Below are 22,138 nucleotides of genomic sequence, written 5' to 3'. Positions count from 1 at the left end.
CCGGCATTCTTTTTGATGCTTGGATAGTTCGGCAAAAGGTTTATTACTTGGAAGTCAATCTAAAGTTATGGGCTGGTCAACCCGAGCCTCAATGGCATCGGCTTTGCACACGACATTTTGTGGTATTTCCAGTTCAGCTACCAAAAGAGGCGCCAGCACGCCGCAATTTTCTTTTGGAATATGTCAACGCGGTGACATCTGAACTTTTGAGGGTTTAAAGGACCCTGTGATATTAAAGAAATCCTCTGCACCAACAGCACACAACAAAATGTAGACGGAAGAGCAAAATATATATATATATATGTATCAATGCGCACCGGCATAAAGTGACCGTGCATATCTAAGGAGAAATGCGCCCTCGCTTACTCAAACTCCTGAAATTCGAGACGTCCCGTGGCCTTGGAACGGCGAACCAGTGGCAGGAATTCGTAGTAGAGCAAACCAGGCACGGGCTCCGGCCCTGCCTTGCCAAACTGGGCTGTGCTTGACCTCCTGGCCGAAGGCAAAGACGGCCTCGATGTCGCTCTCGGCGTCGTAGAATGAGTCATCATCTTTCTGCCAAGCTAGATCACTTCCTGTACCATGGTCGTTGCATGCTCTTCGGAAGAACGTATCGGGGAGTTGGACCTGAACGTGGCCGAACCATTCACAGAGTGCGAGCTCCGATCGGGAACTTCCGTGTCGTCTTTCATCGTTCAATACGTAAAACGCCGCGAAAAATAAATAAATAAATAAATAAACAAAAACGTTCTGAATTTTTTTGATCGCGTGTTTTTGAACCTATTTTCGCGGCTTCGTCTTTGGACCACGAGACACTGTGAATTCCTGACTCGCTTGAGAAGCTGGCGAGCGGTAGAGCCACTCTATATGGCAGCGTAGCTGCCAGAGTAGCGACACGACGCAAAATTATCTAGATATCTCCATTTTAGGCCTGGGAGGTTTCTATGGTAACCGTACTGCTAGCGACGCCGGGCGGCAACCTTTATCTAGTTGATATCTCCATTCGTTAATTGAAAAGTGGTAAAAGACCTAAAAGACGCATTGTATGACGGTACTGCACGGGCCTCTGGAGAAGCGGTGTCTGTTTCTTCTGGGAAATGAGACGATTTGCAGCGTGCACGGAAAAGGCGAGTAGTTTTCCGCGCCGCCGGGATGGCGGCCGCTTCGTGGGACGAACGCACCGTCCTTGTACTTACGGACTTCGCTCCTATGGAACAAAATCCGATTACGTCGGCCACGACAGGACAATTGCCTTGGGACATGACTGCTGCTCGACTGCCCCATAGTAAGAGAATGTATGTTTAGCACCATACTTCTTCAAGACCCAATCATTCATTCAAGATGAGATTATCTCACCGACTGGCGAGGAGCGACGTCGACGACGCTATCACCCTCGTTTTAGGCGAAGAACAGTCGACAAGGTTAAACCAAGAAGGACAGCACGGTGGTCTACAGAGGATTGTTAACGCCATCAAAAGAGACGCACGCCGGATATGAGGTGCTCTTGCCGACAGGCCAAGTGGTGGTCCGGAAGTTTACCGGCATGCAAAATGTCAATATTTTTATCTGTTGTAGCACGCATACCCGTGTTAAAGGGGCCATGAAATGATTTTTTAACGATAATGCTTCACAGCGCACAAGATCAGACACACTTAAAAAGGAAAATCACGCATACACAGGAAGAACACTCACGCAGCGCTGACTGACAACTCAAATGTATTATGCCTCATCTTCATCTTCACTCACTCCGATGCAAATGGCAGTGAAACAAAAAACAAGGATCATATGAAAAAGAGAAAAGGCAAGAACAGAAAAAGGATTAAAAACAAAATATAGAAGGAAGAAAAATATAGAAGGAAAAAAATAATGAATTCCCTGTACAGCGGACGTTGCTACTGTGCTTTTTCTATATAGTTCAACTCTTTCTCCGTTAAGGCTAGCGAAGGAGTGCTAACACATATCCTATCTAGCCTTACAATGTTAGCGGTTTCTACTATTTCCCGCGTCGTTTTGTCCCTGCTCTGTCCCAGTATGGTGCATTTGTCTAGGAGGGGAGAACATCCACACGCTCTGCAGTGGAGGCCTAAATGACCCGAGTTGGCATTTTTGGCATTGTTGTGGTGCTCACGAAGTCGGTCATTTAGACAGCGACCCGTCTGTCCGATGTAACACTTGCCACATGTGAGGGGGAAGGAATAGATGACTCCCTCATTGCAGGACACGAACTTGTTCAGGTGGTTTTTGATACATCCAACTGGTCGACTAGATGTCCCATTGACCTTCTTGCACAAGCTAGAAAGTCTATTTGGCGCGGAGAAGACAACGTCTACGTTGACTCTATTGGCCATTTTCTTGAGCTTGTGGGATAAGTTGTGGATGTATGGAACTATGACAGGCCTTGTGGTGCGGTCTCTGGTTCTGCGTGTTATAGCTCCTTCCTGCTTAACCTCCCTGAGTAGGACTTCGGCAACGGAAGTTAATAAAGACGGGGGGTAGCCCGCTAACACCAACCGAGAAATTTGCATGTTGAAACTCGTAGGGACTGTGTGTTTGCAAGATTTTTCCAGAGAGTTTTTTAGGCATAGTTTTACAATGCCTCTTTTTACAAGCTTAGAGTGGGCGGAGCTATGGTTGAGGAGAGGCTTCTTTGCTCGAGGTTCGTACGACCAGCAGGTGTGATTGCTTTCAAAAAAGAGTCAGGGAGGTTAAGCAGGAAGGAGCTATAACACGCAGAACCAGAGACCGCACCACAAGGCCTGTCATAGTTCCATACATCCACAACTTATCCCACAAGCTCAAGAAAATGGCCAATAGAGTCAACGTAGACGTTGTCTTCTCCGCGCCAAATAGACTTTCTAGCTTGTGCAAGAAGGTCAATGGGACATCTAGTCGACCAGTTGGATGTATCAAAAACCACCTGAACAAGTTCGTGTCCTGCAATGAGGGAGTCATCTATTCCTTCCCCCTCACATGTGGCAAGTGTTACATCGGACAGACGGGTCGCTGTCTAAATGACCGACTTCGTGAGCACCACAACAATGCCAAAAATGCCAACTCGGGTCATTTAGGCCTCCACTGCAGAGCGTGTGGATGTTCTCCCCTCCTAGACAAATGCACCATACTGGGACAGAGCAGGGACAAAACGACGCGGGAAATAGTAGAAACCGCTAACATTGTAAGGCTAGATAGGATATGTGTTAGCACTCCTTCGCTAGCCTTAACGGAGAAAGAGTTGAACTATATAGAAAAAGCACAGTAGCAACGTCCGCTGTACAGGGAATTCATTATTTTTTTCCTTCTATATTTTTCTTCCTTCTATATTTTGTTTTTAATCCTTTTTCTGTTCTTGCCATTTCTCTTTTTCATATGATCCTTGTTTTTTGTTTCACTGCCATTTGCATCGGAGTGAGTGAAGATGAAGATGAGGCATAATACATTTGAGTTGTCAGTCAGCGCTGCGTGAGTGTTCTTCCTGTGTATGCGTGATTTTCCTTTTTAAGTGTGTCTGATCTTGTGCGCTGTGAAGCATTATCATGAATTACCGACTCGCCCAAGCTGAAGTTCTGACCGATTTTTTAACCTCCTCTTTCTTAGCTTTAATCCTCAACCCAAAAGAGAACAAGTGGAATCACGCGGTCGTGACATGCTAGGCCACCGGTGCGATGACCCCAAGCTTCCACCGTGCTTTTTAAGCACATCATAGAACTTGTCATTCGCAAGCGCACTCACGTGCACTCATTGGCCACGAACGCGAATTCAAATATTCATTGATGAATTGATTGTTGACGAGCGCATACGTCCGAGTGGCGCAGTTTTCGTGTCAAATGCGTGAGCTGGGGTCGGCTGACGTCATTTTGGCTTTTGTAGGCATTGCAAAGAGTATATTAAAAACCAAACACAGATAATGATAACATCATAGCACACGGACATTGATGAGCACAAAACGGGCCCAGCTACAGAAAATAAATCTTACACTCGTAAAAAATAATTGTCTGTAACTCGTTAATTACAAAGACGAACACACCTCTGAGCATATAAGTTTAATAGTATGTGTTGATGCATTGTTATAGGGCAGGTCATTTCATATACGTCATTTGAGCAAACGCCAACTTGTCACTTGAAAAAAAAAAAAAAAAAAAAAAAAACGAACAAAACACTGCAATCAAATGCAAGCTACTGCAACGAAAGGACGTTTATCAAAGTCTTCAGAACTGTCAATTCGTAAAATTGTCGATTAGTACAAAAGGTTAAAGGTCGCAGGCGCTTCCTCGCTTGAAGCTGCTGTGATTATTCGGTGACCCACCAGGGCTGAAACAACTTCCCCTAGGCCCTACACACGAGGTATACTTTTCGTTTCGATTCTCAGAAATTCCAACATTCAAAGGAAGCTAGAAAATGCGAAAATGTAATCCTAAAAGCTATATCGTAAAATCGTTGATTAGTACAAAACGTCAATATCGCAGGTGCTTGCTCGTTAAAAGTTTCTGTGATTACGCGGTTACCTGGGGCTGAAACAACTTCCCCAAGGTCCAACATGCGACGCATACAATTCGCATCGATTCTCAGACATTCCAACGTTCAAACAAGGCTAGGAGTATGCGAATTGCATGAAAAATGTCTTATCGATCCTTGAACACATCCAGGAATCCGAGCACCGCTACGGCGATATGACTGACGCTGTCGCACAGGTGCTAATATCCAAAGAGATCTTGCACAGAAAAGGTATAAAGTCACATTCTTTCAGATCTTCACGTTATACCTGCGTCAGAGAGCACGAAGAAGTCCGGAATCGTCGGCAAGCAGCGGCACATTACGACTACCGCGCACCGAACAAACCTGTCCCCACCAGCTCTGGGCGCTGCCATCTTACCGGTGACATCACGGTGCTTGCGTGGTCACGTGACGAGTAGTCACTCGGTTGCTAAGGAAACCGAGCCAGCTCAGCTCGTTGCTATGGTACCGCGCGTGACCAATCACGGTGAGAGGCGGCACAGGGAAAGGCGTGGCTGGCGCTACTGTGGGTAGCGCCATTTTGAGAGCGAGAGAGAAAAGGGGAAAGGGCTACCGGCGCTTTCCCCCTTTCTGATTGTGTAGAAAGAGTAAAAGTCCCGGATGAGAGGCTTGGTCGGTGTTGGGCGTCTGCTGTGCCCCAACTTCTTTCGCGCTTTCTTTTCTGTTTTAGACTCGCAAACTTAATTAGAGCCACGAGTTTCAATGGCAACAGTCCGCCGGTCATCGGGACACCATTGCTCGGTCATAGGGTGCACGAATAACGATAGAAAGCGTCGAATACCGCCCAAGGACCTCGTAGCTTGCATGGAATTCGGCCAGGCACGTGCGGCTGCAATGTTTGGAAGCTCCACCGCTTTCCGCGTGACTGTAAATGATGAACCATTCATAAATTTTTGCTTGCAATAGGCCCCTTTCAACGCAGCCGTTTTTAGTAATGAACTAGCGATACACGAACCGGGAGCCTCAATTAACTTTTGTAAACACCCGGAGCTGCTACAGATCGTTTTGCTGCGCTGCTTTTATCTTGCGTGTCCGTGTTCTCATATTTCATTGTGGATGAACGACGAAGACGTTCTAGATGTACTTATATCGAACCGCAGAAAGCGTCAAAGCAGCCACGAATTATTTTACTATTTGATGCAATATTTTGAGTACTAACCTCCAATTTCTATCACTGACACGTTCGCTGCCGCTGTTCCCCCTTTGCCGCACTGGCGGATGCCATGACTCGAACAAAGAAACGTACACACTGGGCTCGAAGACGCAGATCGCAACACACGAGTCGTACCCTGGAGCGACTATCCAGCGCTTCACGGAAACGGAAACAACCGAAAAAACCCACCAGCGGCACTCCAAGGAGCGCTTTTGCCGGCTCTCGGGTATCGCACAGGGGATCGCTATTCAGGAAAACCGATAGAACTACCTTTTCAACAATTTCTAGCCTCACCCGGCGGCGAAAATAAGCCTCCAACTCAGTGCTGTAAATGATGAAATCGAGTGAGTCACCACAGCAAATTATCAATATTAAGATAAATTCAGTTACAAAATTTTACAAGCTGAAACAGCAATTATCACGAGAAAACTGGCACGCACCTTGCGAGCGTACCCCATGTTCATCGGCGGTACAGCGTTCGGTGCGCGCTCCATTCACAAGCTGTTCCGAGTACAGTCGAGAAGATGGTGTTGAGGAAATGTCTTTTCGGTTTACAAACGCACTGCCGCCAAGACCGGGGTCATGTGGAAAGCGATGGAGCTTAAAGGGAAGCTGAAACACTTCTTGAAAAAAACGAGTTAGAGGTGAATTCTGGCGTACTTTTATCCCGTGAATCTGAATATCACTTTTGTTTTCCCCGAAGATGCAACTAAAAGCGAGAAAAAGCGAAAAAACATTCGACCAGTCGTGACGTCATACTAGGATCTTCGGGCCTCCAAGCGCGTGTCGCTCGTGTGTTCAGCGCGTGCAACGGCAAGCTTGCCACGTATATTTCCCCGCACTGACCCCAGTCGTGACGTCTTTTTTTGACCTTTCTGAAAATAGCAAGAGTGCGCGTGCATAGCTTTGACAGGCGCTGAAGATGCGCGAGAGCAGATATTGCGAACGCTCCTAGTGTGACGTCACGCCCCGGGAAGGAGGGGCTTCGGCGGTACTTTAAAAATTAATTTCTGAAGCCTCCGTGCACCAAATTGAAAAATAATCTTGATATTCCTGATCCTGGAGGTAGAATGAAGGGCATTGAAATGTTTTTTCTCAAATAGAGAACCGCTTCAGTTTCCCTTTAAAGACATTGCAGCCGCTCTCGCCTTACCGGATTCATTGCAAGCTATATATACATAGGTCCTCGGACAGTATTCGACGCTTTCTGTCGTTATTCGTGCACCCTATGACCGAGCAATGGTGTCCCGATGACCGGGGAACTGTTGCCAGCGAAGCCCGTTACTCTAATTAAGTTTGCGAGTTCAAAACAGAAAAGAAAGCGCGAACGAAGTTGGGGCACAGCAGACACCCAACACCGGCCAAGCCTCCTCATCCGGGACTTTCACTCTTTCTACACAATCAGAAAGGGGGAAAGCTCCGGTAGCCCTTTCCCCTTTTCTCTCTCGCCCTCTTTCAGTAAAACGGTCTGCCCAGGCCTGCCGCCGCAGCTGCCGCAGCTTTCTGTTTTAGCCGTTAGGTGCGGTCGATTTCGCTGGAGTCACCAATAGTGTGTTTTCACGTGATGTCAATCCGCCATTTGGTTGTTACATGTTCCGCGGTGAAGCCTATAGACCCCAATGCACTACGTGTTTGATGGTGTCAAATGAATATCTTTCAAACGTTCGCCTTTGGCACGCACCAGGCTGCTCCAATACCGCAAAGTGGTGAACATAATGACGTCAATGAAAACACTCAATAGGGAGTTGTAGTAGATCGTTTTTCTCCTCCGCTACGGTATCCCCTAAGAAAACGCTGCAGCTGCGCATGCGCGCCCCCAGCCTTGTCTGCATAGTTCAAGGTCTCGTGGCCGATTACGGAGCGCTATCCGGGTGCTTAGCGGGCTGCGGGAACGCTCTACTACAATTCCCTATAAACGCACCGAAAAAACGCGGAGCAGGGTGAAGTCACCCTACTCCGCTGGTTGTCTTACATTTCGCCGTGCTCTTACTCCTCGGCATATATTACAATAAAATGCAGTTTCTCATCATTGGCACCACAACGAGCCATGACTACGAACCTTTCAATCCGATCTCTGTGTGCGCGGCCTGCACTGACGTCATATAAGCCGCCATTATAGTGGCCTTGTTGGTGAGCAGGTACCTCCTGCAGAATCCGTTTCGCACCACCGATTTGGTTTTTCTCGGCAAAGACAAGTAGAAATGACCACCGCCAACATGGTACGATCACGTCCCGTGCAGGTCATGTATGTAATCCTTTTAGCACCTAAATCACTCGCTCAGTTTTCAGCACAATGTAAGCGCATGCGCGTAACAGCCACGGCTTTCAAGAACCAAAAGGAACGTATGCCTCGCGCTTGATCCCAAAGTTCACGGTGTTCCAAAGCCTAACATCTCTCAAGTCTCTTGGATGCCTCAGACATCTACAGGGTGTCACAAAAGAAAATTTACACGGTCTTTTTTACCGCAAGAATAAACTAGGAATCGCCGAACGCTCATTCTCCGCCCAAAGGTAGAGCTAGAGGTCACAACCAGATGCCAAAGTTTCAGCCCGATCCGATAACTTTATCAAAAGTTATAAGTGATTTTTTGAAAATTTCAATGGAAAAATGGCGGCCGATGGAGTTTTCAAACACATGGGGCTCTATGGCACCAGAAACCGAAAACGGGCAAAAATGGGCTCCATTTTCTCATTGAAATTTTCAGAAAATCACTTATAACTTTTGATTAAGTTGTCGGATCGGGCAGAAACTTTGGCATCTGGTTGTGACCTCTAGCTCTACCTTTGGGCGGAGAATGAGCGTTCGGCGATGCCTAGTTTATTTTTACGGTAAAAAAGACCGTGTAAATTTTCTTTTGTGACACCCTGTACATTGACTGGCAGAGTGCACATGCAGTTGGTGTGAAAACCGCTTTAAGTTTATTTGTTTAATGAAACGGCTTGTGGAAGCGGTTCCGGTGGTCGCCATTTATGTGAGTGCGATCGCGAAGATAGGGCTGCGATTCAACATTCCCAACGATTTACATCTTCTTGCATCTTCGCCATCGTCAAGTTTGAGGCGTACAGGCCACCAATCCTCGTTAATTGTGCGTGTTCCGTGAATCGCGTTTCGTTGCATTCACGGCGTCATTAGCACTTCCTTCGGACAGGGTGGTCGCCCTCTGAACGAATGAAATGGCCACGTGGTGCCGCCCCCGTCAGCGCAAGCGCCTACCGAGTGCCTTCCCCTAACAAGATTTCGCTTTCTCTATCGGCCTTCCCATCTTTGCTTTTTGTTCCGCGCACCGGCCGCCACAACAATAAAACGATGGCGCGATAAACACAACATTGCCAGAGGCAACCGCGTCGACGAAAGTGGCCGCTGCTCGCATTGTTCCCGGGACCGTTATTGTCCGGCATCGGACATTGATAGCATTGTGGGTCAGGGTCCGGTTTCGAGAGCAGACCTTCGTCGTTTCGAGATGCCGCGCGTGCGGCCGCCGAGTGAGCCAATGCAGTTCGCTAGCTGGAGCCACGTGCAGCACATAGGCTCAAGAAGCTCTCTTCAGTTCTGTTACAGTCCCTATAATACCCCTGTAATACCCTTGTTACACGGGCACACTTAACTGCAGTTACGCTAAGCCACAGTTAGCGCACAATATTTGCCGACAACATTCTGCGGCTATGCAGTCAAAGCTATGGGCGAACGTGCGCTTGAGCATCTTGATTATCCATCGAAGCAGTGCACGCGCGCTCTTCACTAAAGGCCTGTTCACACTCTTGCAACCGAGTACGACCGAGAGAGACGAGACCGGTTTTTAAGCCTCTTGCGATCTCTTAGGACCAGCTCCGCTGCAGCGGAGCTGGTTCTAAGAGGTCGCAAGAGGCTTATAAACCGGTCTGGTCTCTCTCGGTCGTACTCGGTTGCAAGAGTGTGAACGGGCCTTTATGGAATAGCTGTCAGAGAGTATCGTGCGGTATTAGTGGTGCCGTGTAACAGCAGTTAAGCTGAGTTAACCGCGGTTAAGTGTGCCCGTGGATTTGCTAGTCTTCCGTCCACTGCCCCCGTCGGCGACTACTGCGGAATGAAAGAGCGTGGCGGCGCTGCGAGCAATCGGCGTGTCAGAATTTGACAGTTACCAAGCCACAAAAGAAATCTGGAGAAAATGCGACAGACACAAGCAAGCGAGCATTTCGCAGATGAATTATTCACACCTCCTGGCCTTCAGAAGCCTTAGCCGTTCTCGCCTTGCTGCCCCCTCGTTGTTTATTGCTTCGGTGGAAAGGCGGGAAAAAAGGAGGATGAAGAACTTGAGTACGCTTGCTGTTATCGCTACTGCACGCACATCACGGCCTAACAAATGTAAATCTGTCCTTGCTAAGATGGCAGAGAAGTCAACGATGCATTTCTCATTAAGCTTGCAGAGACTGAAGAAGGTAGGGAGGGAGGAAGGTAGCAGCTACAAGCGCTACAAGAGCCCGCCGATTGCGCGCAGCGCCCCCTGCAATTTTATCCACGGCGCTACCATCTCGCTGCGTGGAGAGAGGCGTTCGAACGTGAGACTAGTCAGTCTTTCTAGGGACCATAGTTCTGTCAAGAACTGTCCAAAAGCTGGTTCGCTGACTTGCAACGATGTTCTGGATCCGCCCGGGAACTGCTCACAATCGTGTACCTTATTAGAACCACTAAATAAACTACGCTTCAGAGTAACGACGCTTCGCCATACTGTGGCTTAAAATCATGGTTGTCAGTTATCTGAAGCTTTATCTGAAATCGCAGGAAACGCTTTGCCGTCCTCCAGAAATATTAAAACAGTTCGCGACAGAGCAAAATCGATATCACCTGAAGTTAAGCTGAGGAAGTCGCACTTTTAATGGTATGACGATTGACAGTTATGTCTGCTCTGGACTAAGAATCAAGATGGCGGCACCCACTGACAGATCGGGGAACATAGAGCCACTAAATCAGCTACGCTTAGAGTATCGGCACTCTGTTCCCGATATTGTTGTTGGTGCCGCAAGCTTGGTGTTTGGGCAGAGCAGACGTAACTGCCGATCGTCATTATTCAAAAGTGCGACTTCCTCAGAATTAGATTCGATGTTAGGAAGCTCGTATAATATTGCTTTGCTCTGTCGCGAACTTTTTAAACGATTCTGGAGGACGGAAAAGCGTTTCTTGAAATTTCAGAAAAGCTTGAGATAACTGGCAACCAAGGTTTTTGAGCCACCATGGCCGTGTTCCAAAATTTACTCGATCTTACTCCAGGGTACAGATTTTGTACCCTTGGCGTTCTAAAACCTACCCGCGTCCAGCGTTTTTCAATCTGTGCTGTCACGTGATACGATCCGCAGGAGCCGCAGGAGTAACTCGGATCCATTTGGGTAAGATTTGGAACACAGCCAATATGGCAGGGGCGGATCCAAGGAGGATAGAAGGGTAGCAGAGAGCATGACGTCGGCCGCGTAGCCTCCACAAGCCATGCTCCCTTGACGCCTCGCCTCTTTCTCATTTTCCTCCTTACTCTCCTCGCTTACCATGGCCGTGTTCCAAAATTTACTCGATCTTCCCCCAGGGTACAGGTTTTGTACTTTGGCTTTCCAAAACCTACCCTCGTTCAGTGTTTTTCGATCTGTGTTGTCACGTGACACGACCCGCCGGAGTAACTCGGATCCATTTGAGTAAGATTTGGAACACAGCCCATGCCAACGTGACCACATCACGTGACCGTAGCTAGCCTTCGTCTAGCTATGGTGTACTAGAATGAACCACAGTGTAGCCTTCGATCTGATAAAACCTACCGGACGGAGCGCGCGCAAGCCTGCAAGGAGTCCTTCTACAATCAACCATCCATCTCACACGTGACATGTCACGCGCACCAATCGCCAGAGAGATCTGCGGTCACGCTGGGCACAAAATTGGCTCTCTCCTTTCCCCCCCCCCCCAACCTCTATCACAACGCTTCTTTCTTTCTCTCTCGTTTAAACTTTTTATGACTAGGCTTCACCAATATTGCAACGTGCCCCCTCCTAGTATTCATAACCAGAGGTCGGCATTTTAGGTCGCCCTCACTCACCCTCACCCTCACAGCCACACTCACCTAAGCCCCTCACTCACCCTCACCCTCACAGCTACACTCACCTTCAGCCCCTCACTCACCCTTACCCTCACAGTCACACTCACCTTCAGCCCTTCACTCACCCTCACTAAACCTCACGGCCCTCACGCACTCACCGCCCTCACGGCCCTCACGCCCCTCACGCCCCTCACCGCCCTCACGCCCCTCACCGCCCTCACGCCCCTCACTCACTCATTGCCCTCACCGCCCTTACGGCCCTCACTCACTCATGGCCCTCACGTCCTTACCACCCTCACGGCCCTCACCTCCCTCACGGCCCTCACGCACTCATAGCCCTCACGCCACTCACCGCCCTCACCGCCCTCACGGCCCTCACCGCCCTCACGGCCCTCACGGCCCTCACGCCACTCACCGCCCTCACGCCCCTCATCGTCCTTCCGGCCCTCACACCCCTCACGCCCCTCACGCACTGATAGCCCTCACGCCACTCAGGCCAGCTTCAGATGGGGCAATTTCGCCCAGAAACTTTACGTCGCAACACCAGCAACACGGGCCGCCCGCGATCACACGCAGCAACCAATTGCTGCAATTTGCCATCGTCATCATAAAATTTTATTTTTCTTGCACTATTTAGACACAATTACGCGTTATAAACGTGTTTTTATGCATTTAAATCTCGTTAAGAATACTAATGCACCTTTCTGAAACAGTTTATTCCAAAAAACGATCGATTTCAAACACGCCACTCACCGCCCTCACGCCCCTCATACCACACACCGCCCTCACGAGGGGGGAACAGCGGGGGCGGCCGCCCCCCCCCCCCCCGCCCCAAACTAAGTCGACCCCCCCCTCTCCCATTCTCGGAGAGCAATTTGACATAGGTATACCCGCGACCACCTCCCACCTCCACCTCCCCCCCCCCCCCCCCCCCCAAATTAAACCGATTACCGGCCCGCCCGGTGGTAGATGGCTCGGTACTCAATGACGAGTGTTTAAAATAGGGTAGGTCGCATTCTAGCAGGCACACTTGTATACTCTGAACTTGAAGAATCACTCCGTCGATTGGGAGAATAATATCCTTAAAAATATTTCCGCCCCCCCCCCCCCCCCCGAAAAAAAAAACACAAAAAAATAACGATGTTCTGGATCCGCCCTTCGCAAGATGGGCAAGTGTCGTTACCCTGAAGCGTACCATATTTAATGGCACTATGGGAAAGGAGTGCCGATACTTTAAAGCCTAGTTCAAAAGCCTAGAAATAAATTATGAAACAGAGAAGGTTTTCACTTTTTGTTCAATTTCAACATACTGTATAAAAAAGAAAAATATTGTTAATATTTTGTTTTCGCGTCGCGTTCTCTTCACATACTTCTTTTACCCGGAATACATTCCGTTACAGGTATACGCACTGGTTTTGAGTTTTAAGCCTCAGAGGCACTTCGTTTGCACTCTGACGAAAATTAAAATTTGCTGATCGTGAATACTACGCTCGTAGCCTATAAAAAGCTTTGTTATACCTTTTTTTAAGTTACGGGAGTTCAGTGTGGTGCACTTTTACTAAAGATGGAATTAACAAAGTTGAGCGTATGCAAAAGCTAGCTGCTCGGTTTATTTTTAATAATACGAGATCATCATCCACCGAATTAGTTAAAAAAACCAGCTTCCGATTTTAAAAAAACACAGGTTATAATTGACGGATTGAAAACTCTTTACCTCTTTAAAAAATCCAATTACTTGAAACCCCTACAGTCCAGGTCCTCACGAATAAATCATTGCCGAACATTAACACGATACAGGTTTAAAAACGACTGCTTTCGATTTTCTTTCTTCCCTCGGGCAACTCAAGGATGAAATAACTCAACAAATGGTATTGTGACTCTGACGACTTTCTACCACTTTGTAGATGTATATTATTGAACTGAACTTTAGCTAATTTGTTAGTTAGTGCGCCACGGCTTTTTGCTGTTGTGTATTCTGTAACCACTCGTACAATAAATCCCTAAATAAAACTGGTAGTAAAAAAATAACAAAAAAAAAACTTCTGAAAAATAAACTGGGTGCCAACTCCCGTCCCCCCTTCTCTCAGAAAAAACCAAAGAAATACGATCCCATCTTCTCTCCTGCGCCTACCGAGCTAGGGGGATGATGGAACGGGCGCGTCTAAAAAATGCACCTGCTAATTCGGAGTGTACGACATGGCTCTCGAACATATTGCACAACTGAGTTATTAACAGACGTGCAAATTGCCATTGTGAGCACACATCCTGGCGCACTCCACGCTAAGGTACTTATTCTTTTGTTTTCTTTTGCTCCGTATTATTGCGTGTACTAACCGGAGTACCTTACATCAAGCTCCTGGTGGACGAGGACCACGTCGGAAAGAAAAAAAGAAAAAGCAAACAAGGAAAAAAGCACGCGTAATGTTACGACAGGGTGTGTTCCTCTTCCAGCAGGACCGACGTGGACGGCGACACTCTCACAATTAACGGACAAGCGGCCATCCCCCGGCGAAGACAATGCGCCCCGCCGGCGCACTGTCCCTTGGCCCCGTTCCGCACGGATGTGCCTTTTGTAGCGCGACCCGCCTTAAAACCCGCGGCCCGCAAACGCTTCTTCGCAGATGATTGCGTGCCCTGGCTTTCACCGGTGCACATGGACGGCGGAGACTGCGGCCGGAAGACGACGGGGATGCGGCCGGCCACGGTGAGGACATGCACGCCCCTGGACCTGCGCGAGCTCGGATTAACGGCGGCAGTCCACGGACGACCAGTTCCCTCTTTTGCGGCTGGTGGCGCGCGCGCGGACGACGGGATTCCTCGGGATTACTGTCCATTACCCCCAAAAAAATTCACAGGGTCTATCATGTTATCCCTAACACGACTTGAAGGCAAAAGCCCAAGCGCCGATTTCGGTGATAGCGAACCTCCGAAGACAGCGGGCTCTCTCACGACGCCGTTAAAGGCCGACGACCAGACCCGAGATTCTGCAAGGCAGAAGATCCTCCTAACCGTGGTGGAGGAGGAAACAGGCAACGGTGAACAGGGTGGAAGGGGGGAGAGGAGGAAGCGGAGGAAAAGTGGAAAGCGCGAACTGGTCGTCGGTCTTTAACCGCTGTCTTCACCGCTGCCCGAGCGAGAGCGTCCTCCTCTCCCGCTGGGTTTGCGCCGCGCGCGCGCCTCCACCGATTCTGGCACAAGTAACGCCATCTCGTGGTCCAGTGGCGAACCGTGGGTTTTGGTACCTTTCGTGTCGCCGACGCGTTTTCGCTCAAGGGCGGAACGACGAGACATTTAAGGCTTTCACCTTAATGAAGTCCGTGCGTCGGCTTACCCGCACGGAACTGGGAGATAAGCCAATCGTGGCAATCTAAGGAGGAGACTTGGCGAATGACAAGACGAAAAAAATATGTTCAGAACGAGAACTGAAGTCTGCCATATGGGACAGCGTCTGCTTTTTGCTACCGTAGGACGCATCGAATGGAAATTTAACAACAAATAATTGGGTAGAAGACGAAGAGAGAGGAGGACTGGGTGCGCTTGATTTGTTCCCTCTCGATTCGATGCGCTTGTGAACCTATGGCCATGGAACAATGTGAAACGGCATGCTTAAGGCCCGTTCACACTCTTGCATTTGACTGCGACCGACTGAGACACAAGGCCGCTTTTTAAACCTCTTGTGACGGCATACGAGCGAGTGCATCGTTGCGCATACGATCGTACGCCGTCGCAAGAGGCTTCAAAGCCGGTCTTGTCTCAGTCAGTCGTATAATCAAGCAAACGTGCGTGAAGAAGCCTTTACGTGTTCCATCTTCGTCTTCGTCATTTGCCGAGCTCTCTCCGTGCATTGCAGCGATTGGTTCCTAGAGTGTCACGTGGGAAAGTAGACGCGCGGGCATTTCTTCGGGTGTCCCGGATGGGTTTTCCTTTAGCTTCTCGGTTTGAGCAGCCTAAAGGGCGGTCCACACGGGACACGCTTTCTGCTGTGCACAACATCCACTGGACGGAGGTTTAAGCGGACCACCCCGGTCCGCTTTAAGACGTTTATTATTATTATTATATTTATTTTTTTACCACGTAAGTATAGTTATTTGCATTAATCGGTGTCCTTAGTGAAAACGGACGCCAGCGCCGAACATTCATTTCCTAAAAATTTGAGCGTTTTTTTTTTTTTTTCTTTTAGTGTACAGCAGGAGGCTTGTTTCGTTTGGACAGCCCTTATCACGCAACCGGTTGTAGCATAATAGGAAAGAGACTATGCCGCATGCTCCTCTCATCTCCTATATTCAGTTACAGGTTAAGAAAGGTTTTCGAGGGGAAGGAGGGCTGGGGGAGGAGGAAGCAAACGAAATGCTAGAGAGGAGAGGGGGAAACCCCCTCCTCTCTTCAGCGTTCCGTCTGCTTCCTCCTTCCCAGCCTTCCTTTCCCTCGCGAACTTTTCTTAACCTGCAACTGACTATAGGCGCAACGATGTAATCAGTTGGACAGACTAAAATATCGACTGACACCGGTACCGGTTCTGTATTATAATAATAAGCGCACAAAAAAAAATTGTATTTACGATTTTTTAAGTTTTCTGGTGCCGAATAGTTAAAAGACTACCCATCCAGCTGAACTATTTCAAATCCAGGATGAGCGTGCTGATTCTACATGTTTACATTATTTACATTTACATTTAGGTATCCCTAAACGTACGTATCAAATTATTTCTTCCTTTAAATGTTTAATGCTTAACAATTTGAGAAGACAAGTACTGTATTTGCTCGAGTAACATCCGCGATGTTTATGAACAAACTCCGTGGGTATGCTTTCCCGCGAAGCACGGGGAGCGCGAATCACCGCGTTTGGCAGAAAAATGGCAGCGATTCACGGGACAGAGATAACGTCTTCACGCGAAAATGCTATCTGCTCAGATCGCATTTTTACGAATAATCGTGTTCTCGACCTCGTTATTCGCCGTGTCTTTTGTTTTTTGTGTTTTTTTTTTTTTTTTGTGTTTTCTTTAGGGCGCGATGATTGGTTGTAGTGCGTTCTGCAGGAAAGTAGACGCAAGAGCCTTGTTTAAAAGAAGTGCGACTATTACTCGAGCAAATACGGTATTTGCGAGGAAAGGTACTTGCTATAGGCAGTCAAGCCTCTCATTATGACACCAACTTTAGAGCCCATGGACTAGACCACGATGGGCCAGACTCAATTCCGCGGAGTTTAGCCGCCATTTCTAAATCTGGTAATTACCGACGTGCGCCCCACCGCACTTCGGTTTTTAAAACCCGAGGCTAGGAGCTAAAAGGAGATAGTTGCATGTAAACGTGGCACATGCTGCAGGATATATGTGCCAGGCGGCACAGACAGCATATTCATGTCCACAGGATATCCAGCGGACGTTAAGATCTTGATTTGAGGCTATCTGCAGTGCCACGTGTGCTGCCAGGGATCGACTTTGATACGAAGACCTCAAGGAAGGAGGGAAAACCGTCGTTTACGTACCACGGAAGTCGGTCCGCCGTTGAGTGGCGATTATCTCTGGAAGGATGCATACACAAGTACACTTTTTTCTCACCTATTCCGAGCACGAGCGCATGCACATACTGCAGATACCAAGGAAGAGATTGGTCGGAGTATTTTTGGAGCAGCCACAAGTCTATTTTGGAACAGGAAAAATAACTTTCGGAGCTTAAGCACACACTTAATTTTCATTCATACCGCTGCGAATATTATGTTAAGATGGCCTGTCGAACTTAAAGGCCGAACGTATCGATGCAGGCGCCCAAGCAGCACAGATTTTGGCGAAGCAATGGCCAATGGCTGGTGATGGTCTTTTGGCCAGAGGCCAAAGAGTGGCCATTCATCGGCCAATGCTTGGCCGATGCCTGATGGCCAGTGGCCATTGGCCAATGGCGAGAGAACTGCCAATCATTGGCCAATTTCTGGCCGCTGTCTGGCCACTGGCCAAAGGACCATTGCCAGTCATTGGCCAATGATTGGCCAACTCTGTGCTGCTTGGGGAGTTGGTTATGCATGATGAGTTAGTTAAAGTCTCCTTTAATTGCCTTCCCACTTCTGTGAAACCTTCTGTATAGTGTCAACTGCACGGCAGGTTTGATTCCCTCGAACACAAGACAAGCAGCTTAGTTGTGCGCAGAAGCACAAAACACGGCAACAAGATGCTGATTGACGAAGGACAGTATGAACTGCGATGCAGTTATTTCCCGTACGAAACCAAGGGTAAAGCAAATTGTATATTCCACTGAAATAATGTTCAAATATAATATTTTAGAGCACGCAAATTGATGCTTTGTTAAAACTCTAAAGGTTATAAAAAAAACTAGAATCTTATATCAGATTTAAAAAAAAAGCTTTTGTATTTGACTATGAACATTAATAACATTTTATATTTATAATTGAATCACCCAAATCGGAATGTGAATGATAGATATGCCTCCTTAAAAAACAATCCCGCCAAACTCGCTGAGACTGTTCTTAAGCTTCCATCCACTGCTACAGCTAATTTAGTTTTAATTTACATTATCGGCTGTGCCATCAAAGCTATGGAGACATATAAAGATAATAACTAAACAAGAGAGTGACATTACAAAATAAATCTAGAGAGCAGTCCATACAGAACGTTTAATAACACTCAACTCTCCTCGCTAAATCTCAAATTTAAAGAAGATATCGTCAGAATATTGCAGTCCATCAGGCACGTAGCCAGAGTGGAAGGCCATAAGCCCCCCCCCCCCCCCCCCCCCCCCCCCCCCCGAAATCTTCCATTTTGCTGGGACCTCCTGTCCCCCCTCCCCCTCATACAGCATTTTGTCATGGGCGGGCCTTCCCCGAAACAAATTCCTGGCTACTTGCCTGCAGTCCATTATACATATAATAGCCACAACTTCGTTCAGAAATCACGTGTCTCCTCCCGCTCTGGAAGAGTGTGTTCCCTTTAGCACGCAGGTGCGCTGCACCGAAGCAAAACACGCCAAATCGCGAAGATGTCCATTTTACGGTTGACGCTCCACTGAAGTAGACGTAGACTGTGAAGTGAGAAGCACACTTCACGAAGTTACCTAACCTGCCACAGCTGTGTTCGACAGAAATGAAACCACGTACATAGGGTGATTTCATCTCAAATGGCGCAAGAAAACATGACGGGTCACCAGAAAATTCTGGAAAATATATATACGTTGGAGGGAACGTGTGAGACTAGAACAAAACTGCAAATTAAAACTACCTCCTTTTTTTTTTTAGTTTTGGGCTTTGAAAGTGTGAAAGGTAGGTCCTGCCATTTTTGCATATTTCACGAGTGACACGATTTAAAGTTTTGCAACGTTTAGCTTCTTTTTCTTTATTTTTTATAACGATAATCTTTTTACTGTTTTAAAAATTCGCATAGAAGGATTGAGTTCCCTAGAAGTGTTTTCCTTATACGAATTCTTGAATCTTGCACCTTTGATAACAATGGATCAAGTTTGAATCGGGCTAGCTTTCGATGTACAATTATTTATGAAGACATAGGAACATATGAAATAAAAGCTTGTATCTAAGCCTATTTAAACATTATCAATTGGGTCATCCCACGCCAAACGATCCAGGTCTAAATTCGACCCTCACGGATTCGATATAAAAACTGTGTGTTATTGGTGATATAAAAGTACCTTTTACAAAATATGTTTGCACTACTTTTTGTGTCCCAAAGTCTCAAATGATAAAATAAAAACAAATTAAAGGAAAAGGTTTGAAACTAGATTGCAAAATTGCAGTGATAAATGGACTTTTGGTGCACGGTGCAAATTCCTCATAATTTGGCAAAATGGATCTAGCAGACTAAGCGCTTTGGTGCAGTAATCACATCACTGAGATACGGTGCGGATAAGCAGGACCCATTTAACACCTTTCCACCGTTTCCAACCCAGGCAAAAAATGTCGAGTCACCGCGCCGTGAACGTGTGCGCGGCATGTGATATTCCGCGGAAGAAAGCTCAAAATCCACCACTTATTTTCATCATAATCGATAGAAATAAGCCTATTATTATTATTATTATTATTATTAAGGCTACTGCGCATGCTCGAAACGAGTTCCACCATCCCGTAGACAAAGATGGCGGCGCACAGGTTATTAGAAGGGTCTAGACTCTAGAACGGTCTACGGTTCACGCAGTGGCCGTTGGCGGCCTTACTGCTTGTCCTGCTGCGGAGCTCAGCGCTCGGGTCCGAGTTTCCCCACCACCACAGCGGCCCCGGCGGAGTGGTGGTGCTCTACCACAAGGAGTCCCCTTTCTCCGGAGGGGACCGCGGGAGGACCAACGGCCACTTCCCCAAGAGCAAGCACGGCTCCACTTCGCTGGTGCCCGCGGCCTCCATATTACCCTCGGGCTTTGTCCACGGGCGACCGGCGTGTGCTAGGGACTTGGACTTGTGTGTCTTCAACCACGACTACCCCATGTGAGTCTGTGTTCCCCGATTGTATAACGCCAATGGTTGGCCCACGAAAGCTGAATACTGTATGCGCGCACGTGCAGAAACCTTTCTTCATGGGCGATGCTTGCGTTCACGTGCGCTCCATCAAAAAAAAAAAAAAAAAAGCTTTGTGGTTTATTTTTTTTTCCCTTGACAGGGGCAGCATTAGGACCGCTTTGAAGGATGCGTGATTCTTATCTTAACATTAGACGTAATAAAAAACGAAAACGGCGCGAAGACGAGGACAAAGTCTGAACACCAACTAGCCCGAACTTTAAAGTTAATAAGTTTAAAGTTTACTGGATATGTTTTATTATTTCCCAGAGGTAATAGAACCTTTTCGAAAGTGCGCGCCACTCTGAGCATGTACTGGGCACTAAGGCTGCGCCAGCATTCAGCGAGGACAAGAACCTAATAAACTACTCACATGCTTCGTGCCCAAGAAATGGCGGCCAACAATGTTGCTTGATGGGGATATGAAAACCGTCTATTGTGTAGTTTGCTCCAATGCGTATCTGCATTAGAAGTTCTCATGCGGCAATAAGAGATCCTCTTAACTGCTGGGTCGTTCTGAATTTAAAAACATTTCTTGGTATAATAGATTTCTAGCGGTATTTTGCTAGGAAAGGAAAAGGGGGGTTATGTTCCAATGAGGCTGCATTGGGAACTGTAGTCTCTAACGAGAGTATGTCAGGTCAACTCTCTCGAGGAGCCTGTAGCGGAGTCCCTCGATGAGGGCGTTTTCCAAGGAATTGCTCCATATCACATGGCACCGACTCCGAATCCAACGCGCGACGTCGAAACGGTGGTGGTCTGTTCTTAGCGGGCCATTGGCGGCCGCAAAATGTAAATACAGGATTCAGTTCTTCCTGATTGCTGTTGAATTATGCAGGAAAAAGGCATTAGCAGGAGCCGATTGTGTGCGGAACGGGAAATGTGACAGTCACCGAGAAACGAGCTGAGACTGACGACGTTTCTAGTTAGAGAAGAGGCAATTGACAATTTGACTGACTCAAGTGAAAGGGATTTCTTTCCCTCATTCCCTAAACCTCTTCCCCTGCCTTATTCCCCTTTTCTCCCCGACGTCCAGAGACAAGGTGCAGTCGATCGTGGACCGGTACTACAACCAGATGTACGACCTGCACCACACGCTGTACAAGACGCCGCCGCACGAGGTGCAGTGGGTGGAGAACTACACCCTGGCCTTTGCCCAGGAGAAGCAGCACGGCAGCTTCGTGTGCCGCTCCGAGGCCGTCTACCTGCGCATCGGCTGGGCCAAGAACTGGAAGGGCCTCTGGCTGACCGTCGTCAACACCGAACGCTTCCCGCAAGTCACGCGCGTCGAAAAGTGCAAGTCAGTGTGCCCTCGAGGGCTGCAGCCCTTGGGGTCTTTCACGATATGACGTGCGACTTTTACCAATGCCACCTGGAAGACGAGGCTTGCGCCTTCCCCACGTGCCTAGTTGTTGACAGGTTGAGAGTAAAGTGGAGGCTACTCCCACACCTTTCCACTTTAGCAGAGCGATTGCTGGAGAGGAAGCGACCTCCTTTCCAGCTTTCGCTCTGTCAAAGTGAAAAGAGCCGGGAGGAGCTTTCCTTGAACCTGTCAACTACTATAGTTTATTTTTGTTGGTTAAAAAAAGCCAACCTTGTAAATGTTTTTTTGGGGGACACGGAAAATTTGATTTGGCCGTTTGTCGCTCGCAGGTACCGGGGCAAGCCGTGCGACTACATGGTGCCCTGCTACAAGTCATCGTGCAAGCAGCGCGAGATGCTCTTCCCGCTAATCGCCGTCAACCCGTACGACCCGGGACAGAAGCCCAGCATCGAGCTGTTCCCCATCCCCAGCGGATGCGTTTGCTACGTCGACGATTTCCGGTTCCACTGACCCTGCCCTCCAACACTCCTCCCCAGCTCGCCCACAAAGCCTGTAGATTTACTACTCCAAACAAATTTTTCGTCGTATGGA

At 48.0% G+C, this 22,138-nt stretch overlaps 1 protein-coding gene across 1 annotated transcript; it reads left to right on the top strand.

Moving 5' to 3' along the window:
- Nucleotides 1–582: 582 nt before the first annotated feature.
- On the top strand, nt 583–22,057 carry LOC8034948 (neurotrophin 1-like). The gene is made up of 4 exons (XM_040215965.3): nt 583–702; nt 19,871–20,154; nt 21,260–21,523; nt 21,877–22,057. The coding sequence occupies exons 1-4, from the start codon at nt 583–585 to the stop codon at nt 22,055–22,057; spliced, it is 849 nt and encodes a 282-aa protein (XP_040071899.1).
- Nucleotides 22,058–22,138: the final 81 nt, after the last annotated feature.

This window comes from Ixodes scapularis, unplaced genomic scaffold (genome assembly GCF_016920785.2).
Source record: "Ixodes scapularis isolate PalLabHiFi unplaced genomic scaffold, ASM1692078v2 PGA_scaffold8__174_contigs__length_109621045, whole genome shotgun sequence".
Taxonomy (NCBI): domain Eukaryota; kingdom Metazoa; phylum Arthropoda; class Arachnida; order Ixodida; family Ixodidae; genus Ixodes; species Ixodes scapularis.
Note: the sequence above shows the minus strand (reverse complement) of the source record. Positions and strands in the feature narration are given on the sequence as shown.